Below are 8,312 nucleotides of genomic sequence, written 5' to 3'. Positions count from 1 at the left end.
GTGTGAGTACTACCTAGCCTGTGTGAGTACTACCTAGCCTGTGTGAGTACTGGGTTCAGACCCCAGGATCACAAGCACAGATAGATGCACAAAAGAAAATGAAAGGACAAAGTACAGTCTTGGAGAAGACATTTGAAAACATAGCTGACAAAGTCTTCAAGGTAAGACTGTAAGAGTCAATAATAAAACTTAGGGTCTGGGGAGATGATACAAAATTTAAGAACAGCAGATGCTCTTCCAGAGGACCCAAGTTTAATTCCAAACACCCACAACCGTCTGAACTCTAGTGCAGTGTATCTGAAGCCCTCTTCTGGACTCCTCAGACACCCGGCATACATGTGATGTGCAGGCATGCATGCAGGCAAAACACCTATATACAAATAACAATAATAATAACAACAACATACCGCTCAATGAGTCACAGAAATTAGATGTTGTAGCACTTGTAATTCCTGCCCTCCAGAGGCCAGAGAAAGTGGATCAAGAGTTCTAGTGCCATGTCTGCGTTATAGTAAGATCTCATCACAGAAAAAGGATAAAAAAGTATGGGTTCAAAACACATTCTCAAGGGTGTTATATGCAAGGCCAGTAAGCACATGCAGACATGTCGCAGCTATACATCAGCAAATGGCACATTCAAACTATGATGGGAGCTAGCAAGACATCCCCATCAGAATGCCCAATGCACAAGTCTCGGCAAGGATAACAATTAGTCAGAACTCTTTTACCTGACTGGTAAGATTTGGGGAAACTGATAATTTATTCTAATGTTAAACTTAGCATGTTAGTAGATCTAACTCTGCCTAAATATCTAAAAGAAATAACAACAGGAATCAACAACAAAGGCTTATACGTAACTACTAAAACCCAAGACCACCCATATTCCAACCACTAAGTGGATATTCATACTACACATGCAGCTATCATGTGCATCTCATAATCAGTGGGCAGAACACAAATAAGTATCTCTTTACATTCTCAGAAAGAAAACATTCTCAGTAGTTACCTAAGTCTAAAGGTTTATTTTATTGCAAGAATGAAGGAACACCTTTTAAATTTTTAGCACATGTGTTCATGGCTGTGTCGCAGTCCCAGGAGAACTGTGGGTAGATGACTCTCTCCTTTCACCATGCACAATCAACTTGAAGCAGCTGTTGTAACTCTGAGTTCTGCTAGGTTTGCCCTAGCTTTTACTAACCAGTATCTCACTAGTTAGGAATTAGATGTGTCTTGATCACTATCTACCAAATTCCTGACCCTACATTTTCTCTCTTTGACCCTTCAGTTAGATTTTACCTACTTTGTTCTCGATGCCTTTCTTTCAATCAGATTTCTGCTTCACTGCTCCTCCCGAGGACCCTGGTTCAGTTCCCAGAACCCACATTGGGCAGGCAGCTCATAACTACCTATAACTGTAGCTCCCTCCTTTGGCCTTCACAGGCACCTGCGAGTGTGTGGCTGGTAGACAGAAACATATCCTTACACACAAATAAGAAATAATTCTTTAAAAGGTTTAAAGTAGATGAGACCTATAAATGAGCTCTGATTTTCTCTTGCTGTTACTGATGGAGTGGAAGCACAGCGCTCAGAGTGATGACAAGATCTTTAGATCATAATCAGTGCTGTGAAGGAAATAGCAGGAAGTGACAATAAGGGATAGAAGGGGTTTACTTTGGATACAGTCATTTAAAATGACATTTTTGTTCAAAAAAATAGTTGCAGATCTTGCTGTCTGGCTGAAAGAATGAAGATGTTTTATAAAGATAGAAAGGTGTGAACAGTCTGAACTATTTATAATTCTCAGCTTTAATAGTGCTCATGACATGACTTTGATTTTATATCCTGATTTTAAGTCAGAATTCAATGTGGTCACTGTTAGATTTCCGAAGTCCTTGCACCTATTGTAGTTGACTTGGCAGCCATGTATTGAATACTTCACACCTACTAGGCAGTGTTCCATGCATTGGAAATAAGTAGAAATTAAGTCTAAAACTAAAGTAGATTTTAGGATAATTTAGGATAACTGACTTGTCGTTGACAATAATATAATGTTGGCAGATCACGCTGGTACACCCAGTTAGTCCCAGCACTCAGGAGGCAGAGGCAGGCAGATCTCTGTGAGTTCAATGCCAGCCTGGTCTATGCAGTGAGTTCCAGGACATGCAGTGCTACCCAGTGAAACCATATCTCAAAAAAGACATCATCATCATCTTAATAGTAATATGTTATTATGAGAAAAATTCTTCCTTACTAGTACTAAGTTTTAAGAATATATTATGCTTGACTTTCATAGTCTAAGGGATTTTGCATTCTAAGTGGAAAGCAAGCATGGCACATGAAAAACAAAGCAAACAAGGATCAAACTGTTGCATTAATTACTCCATAATTGAGTAGGAAATTATTACTTTGTATTGGGTTCCTTGTGAGAAAAGAATGTTTGTTCGTTTTAGAGTATGAATAGGTGGAAAATAGAAGGGACGCTGATTTGGGGACAGGGGTGGGGGAGAGAGGAATCTTGAAAGAGGTAGGATTAAATATCAAGGTGTATTTCAAGAACATGAATAAACAGACTTGACTGAGTGAAAGGTTTGTATTTGTAACTAGTAAAAGATAAAGCAGAGTTCTATACAACAGGATTTGGGCTGTATATAATAGTGATATGTTTATATAATCCTAAAATTACTGTCAATTAATATGTGAATGGTTTATCACAATATATCAATTTCAGTTGTTTCATTATTCTAAATATGTCTGTACACCACTAATTATGTTCTGTAGATTTTGAGGCCGGAGTCCTACTCAGTCTTACTCAGGTTAAATAATGTTTTGTTTTTCAGTTACTTACACGCCAAGTCAATCATCCACAGAGACCTCAAGAGTAATAGTATCCTTCCTGAGACTGCGCTGCGAGTCTGAACCACCCTGACTTTTTCCTCTACATTTTGTCTTTCTGTTATGTAAAACTGGTTTTGTGCTATGTTTCATATGCTATAAAGAAAATGAACCAATTTGCATGAGAGTATAATAGAGTAGGATACAGCCTGATGGGGTTTCTGCATGACTGGGCGCTGTAGGAAAGCCTGTCACGGGTCTTTATCATAGTAGGGCTTGCTGTCTTGCTTGCTTAGATCCTATGTGCCCTATAAAGTGAATATTTTTGTGGCAACTGCTTTAGCTCATCTAACTGGCTTAGTAGTAGATGAGACTTGAAATCAAAAATTCAAAATTATTTAACAGACATGAAGAAACGACTTTTCTTTTTGTCTCTCAGTCCACAGAGCTCCTTTCTGATATCATTGTTATTCGCATAAAGAGCCTGTGTAGCTTTCCCTGCAGAGTTAAAGTATATCTGGGCCAAATCAAATTAGAAAGTCCTCAAATCTCCCATAGGCTTAGGAAGGTATCTTAACCTTATGCTCACATATTTCAGGCCTGGGACATCTTAAAAGTAGGTCGTATAAGCTAAATAGAACAAATTTCTTGCTCAAAACATATTTGTTGACTTTCAGAGGACATACGAATCACTGTATTTTAAAAAGAAAATATAGTACTATAGAGTTATAGAACGTAGTTCTTTTACCTGAAATCTTCAAAATGCTTTCTCTAATAGGAAAATGCAATCTGGTTTTTTTTCCTTTACTTACTGCACCTCAGATATATTTCTTCATGAAGACCTCACGGTAAAAATAGGTGACTTTGGTCTAGCCACAGTGAAATCTCGGTGGAGTGGGTCCCATCAGTTTGAACAGTTGTCTGGATCTATTTTGTGGATGGTAAGAATTGAGATATTTCTCAGTTGGTCGCATTCTTCAATCTTAAACTAGTGACTGCTTACTAGAAATACACTGAAGGGCTTAACTACAGTACTTTCACAGTTCCCACTACTCACAGGAATAGCATTGTAAGCCAGGCATAATGGCACATGCCTTTAATCCCAGCACTTAGAAAGCTGAACAACTGGATAGACATATATTAGTTTGAAGCCAGCCTGTCTACGTAGTTCCAGAACAGCCAAAGCTACAAAGTGAGACCTTGTCTCTTATTTTTTGTGTAAATGGTCTCTTTTCTTCTCTTTAAAAAACTTATTGCAAAACCAGTTTCAGTATATGTAAACAATATGTATCATAAGTTATTTGAGTGTTATTAAAAATTGTTTAAAAATACTTTGCTGGGTTTAGTGTGCACACCTTTAGTCCCAAAACTCAGAAGGTAGAGACAGGTATATCTCTGTGATCAAGAACAGCCAGAGTTAGGTGACACCCTGTCTAAAAACAAAAACAAAAAACAAAAATTGATGTTCAAATGGTCTGTGTATCTTGCTCTTTTTTTTTTAAGTTTTGCAACTTAAAGAGACCTATTCAGAGAGAGAGAGAGAGGAGAGAGAGAGAGAGAGAGAGAGAGAGAGAGAGAGAGAGAGAGAGAGAGAGAACTCACTCACACTTTTATTTGAGCCAAAATTGGAAATAGACCTTCCTCACACTAGAAAGAACTTCATAATTATGGGCCAATTGGAAGAAGAAAGACAAAAGAAAAAGAGGATATTTTTAGTCATCCTGTGCTCTCTGCACAGATCTGTCTCCTTTCTGCTTTGTAGAAGAAAGTTTAAAAGATGAGAACACAGTTTCTGCAGCAGGCTGTTGAAGAGTTATTTCTAGGAATCCTGCTGTGAACCCACAGTGGTTCCATGTGACCTTTCAGAGGGTCCCTAGGTCTCTCCTTTATGAAGCAGTTTTCTTCCTGTCCTTCAGTCGGAACGACACACTACAGCTGGTTGAATGGAAAAACAAATACAAGATTCCAAGCCTATTGCGGTTAAGGCAGAGAGGAGAGAGAGTTGTGGCTCTGTTGTCACTCAACTTTGTATTAAGAGTAGGTATGCTCTGCTAATATCTGCTTGCTTAACATTTAAATGAATTAGTAAATACGTTAATAGTCAGTTGAGTTTTAATATCTTAAATATTCACAGAGGTAGTCCATATAGACAAACACTGTAGGATCTTCAATTATATTTGAATAAAAACAATCCTGAGTCCAATGAGTTTTGAAATATCAGCTCTGAGCCAAATACAGGTTTTTTTTTAAAAAAATATTTATTTATCTAACTTTATTTATTTATTATATTTAAGTACACTGTAGCCTGTCTTCAGACACTCCAGAAGAGAGTGTCAGATTTCGTTACGGATGGTTGTGAACCACCATGTGGTTGCTGGGATTTGAACTCAGGACCTCTGAAAGAGCATTCGGTGCTCTTAACCACTGAACCATCTCACCAGCACAATACAGGTGTTTTAAACATCTTTGTACAGTTGGGTTACCCTACTAGAAACAGAAAAGTCAGAAGGGCTTTCAAGCCCATATTTGTCTAAATACCCAGAAAAATATGTAGCAGTCTCCAAGAAGCAGATTCTCCAAATAGTAAGGATAGATTATGATTTCTGGGATCAGAGATGAAGTTGGCACAAGTGGCAAAGTGGAAGAAAAGAAGCTGCCCTTCAGAGGTGGGTGGGAGAGTTGCCCTCTGGCCATTAACTTCAAAGTTCCTAAGCTTCCCTGAGTCCCTTCATCTGAAATGTTAGGTCAGACCAGAGGATGACAAGACCCTTTCTTAGATTCTACATTACAGCTAGCTAAGTTTCCTTTTAAAATCCTTTGATTATACATTTAACTGTTTGAATTAGTTAGAAGAGACTACTTGGTTGTAATCTGGCTTTCAGGAACCTTTTAGGCACATAATTCTAACAAAGATCGTGGTGTGTCCCAGGGAGATGACCTTTTTTGGTTCTGAAATTATAGAGAAAAATGTAAGGCAGATCATGCACATGCTTTAACAACAGTACAAAAGTTGGTCTAGGTCCGTCTCTAGGTTTGTTCTTTTTCAAAAGTCTTAGTTTTTATAGTTAGTAGAGTATTATTCCCTTTTGATCATGTTTTGTTGATACCCTGGGTCAATGAGTTAATCTTTTATTTAGTCATGCTGAAGGATTTTTAAGAGAACAAGAATAGCCAGCCAATAATGCACTTCATTGTTGAACAAATCTTTCAGGTTGATAACTGCCTTCAGAAAACAATATGGGGAGCTGTAAGAGATTGCTCTGTTGTTAAGAGCTCTCTGGCTGATGTTTCAAAAGACTTGCTTTTAGTTCTCAGCACCCAGTGACAACTCCCAAGTGTCTGTAAACTCCAGTTCCAAGGAATCTGAAACCTTCTTCTGGCCTCCCTAGTGTACAGACAGAACACTCACACATAAAAATTAAACTAAATAGACTGGTTGGGGTAGCACATGCCTTTAGTCCTAGAGGCAGGTGGACCTCTGTGAGTTCCAAGACAGCCAGAACTACATAGTGAAACCCTGTCAAGTTTTTGAGAGTGTGGAATATTCATAACTTGAAAAGATAATTTGGTCATAAACCAGTTTATGTGGCTCTCTGAGTTATTTACAGTAGTCTTTTCTACTTTCATTTATACCTTAAAAGAGAAATACATTTATGTGAAAATTTTAATAAATTAACAAATTGATCATCTGGCACACATTTAAGTAGATGGCATGCAACTGTTTGTCTAGCCATCTATCAGCAGTAAAAGCAAACTAAATTTTAAAAGACAGTTCTTCAACTGATCTAAATTCCATCCCCTCTAAAAAAAATTCCTTGTTCATCTTATCATGGTTGTGAGTGGTTTGTTTTATAGCATATCACTAAAATAACACCTGTCAACAAAATTCATAACAAAAACAGGTGGAGAAGACATTTTCCTCCTCCACTGCTGTCCTTTCCTGTGGGAAATCCGAAACATCAGTGTTTCTTAACTTTGGGCAGACAGCAGAATCATGTGTAGAGCTCTGCATAGAATATATGGGTCCCACTTGTAGACTCAGATATTCTGTATCAGACTGGAGTATAGTAGCACTGAGTCGGCTCCACAGGCAGTTCTGACTTGCAGATCTAGTTGAGTCCTGTTATTCCTCAGGAGAGATACTTCCTTGCCAAGAACAAGAACGTGATCTTCCTGCTAAATTTGCCAAGTTTCACTAATACCCTTTGCCACTTCTTCAATTCCTTCCTAACAACACAGTGTAAGAGATGCAAAGCAAAGGAATGAACCCTAGTTCTTCACCAGTCATTCATTGTATGTCATATAAATAAGAAACCGAGTTGTACAGCAGAGTGACTAAATTATGTGAAAATTTGGTAGCTATGATTTGATCTTTGTTTGCCCTAGAAGCAGCAACTAAAACTTTAACGAGTCACCCTGTTATATCTTACCTTTGTTAATAAAGCATTTCTTATACTACACATTTATGGTGTAACTTGAAAGGATACTCGAATTTTTCAGCCTCTAAATTCTACCACTATTAACATTCCCTGAGTTGAGGAAAATCTTTTTTACCACTGACAAAACTTATTCCTTGTACCTACTTCCAAGATTTTTATAAGTGCAAGTCTAGTATTTCTTTGCCAATCAAGACTAAGTAAGAAGTAGAGATTCATTCTTGAGAAATGGCCACATGGCAATGTAGGTGTTTGTTCAGAAAGAGGGTTACTGATAAAATTATAAAACCTTAATAATGCATCATGAAATCTCAACCCAACTCTTTCAGAATTTATAAAATGGGATTTCCCCTTTGTCCTAGTTGGATTTATTTCTTTGACCATTAGTAGATGATTTCTGTAAGTAAGGTGTTACTCTGTGAATGATTGTTTTTATTTCAGTCTTTATTCAGCTGAAATTAAACTAGATTTTTTTTCTTATATTTTTACAGGCACCAGAAGTAATCAGAATGCAAGATAAGAACCCGTATAGCTTTCAGTCAGATGTGTATGCATTCGGGATTGTGCTGTATGAACTGATGACTGGCCAGCTACCTTATTCAAACATCAACAACAGGGACCAGGTAAACACCATCTCTGGGAGTTTTCTCAATATTTCTCTTAAGGCTCTGGTTCTCTAGAGGAAGGAAGGATGGAGATGGAGGTGACTATACATGATAGAACTCCTGATCTCTCTGATCAGCATTAGATAGTGTTTGTATTCTTTTGACAGTAGTAAGGCTTTTGTTTGAAATGTTAATCATAAATGTTATAGTGGAATAACATCCCCAATTTTGTGACTAGAAATCAGAAGTATATCAATGGAGTATAACCTGTTTCTTGGCTAAAGCAGAATTAAAAGAATGAACTCTGGTGCCTGCTGTGGTGTGTATTCCTTTAATACCAGCACTCAGGTGGCAGAGGCATACAGATTTCTCTGAGTTTGAGGTCAGGCTGGTGTAAAGTTCCAGGCTAACCCTGCCTTTTTTTTTTTTTTTTTTTTTA

At 37.7% G+C, this 8,312-nt stretch overlaps 1 protein-coding gene across 7 annotated transcripts in view; it reads left to right on the top strand.

Moving 5' to 3' along the window:
• The window catches only part of Braf (B-Raf proto-oncogene, serine/threonine kinase), a 123,475-nt gene that overhangs the window by 93,928 nt on the left and 21,235 nt on the right, over window positions 1-8,312 (top strand). For all 7 annotated transcript variants that reach the window (XM_029478321.1, XM_021164363.2, XM_021164362.2 and 4 more), the window contains 3 exons: window positions 2,838-2,884; window positions 3,655-3,773; window positions 7,760-7,891. In XM_029478321.1, coding sequence (XP_029334181.1) covers window positions 2,838-2,884; window positions 3,655-3,773; window positions 7,760-7,891 — 298 coding nt within the window. The remainder of the gene's footprint in view (window positions 1-2,837; window positions 2,885-3,654; window positions 3,774-7,759; window positions 7,892-8,312) is intronic.

This window comes from Mus caroli, chromosome 6 (genome assembly GCF_900094665.2).
Source record: "Mus caroli chromosome 6, CAROLI_EIJ_v1.1, whole genome shotgun sequence".
NCBI classification, from domain to species: domain Eukaryota; kingdom Metazoa; phylum Chordata; class Mammalia; order Rodentia; family Muridae; genus Mus; species Mus caroli.
Note: the sequence above shows the minus strand (reverse complement) of the source record. Positions and strands in the feature narration are given on the sequence as shown.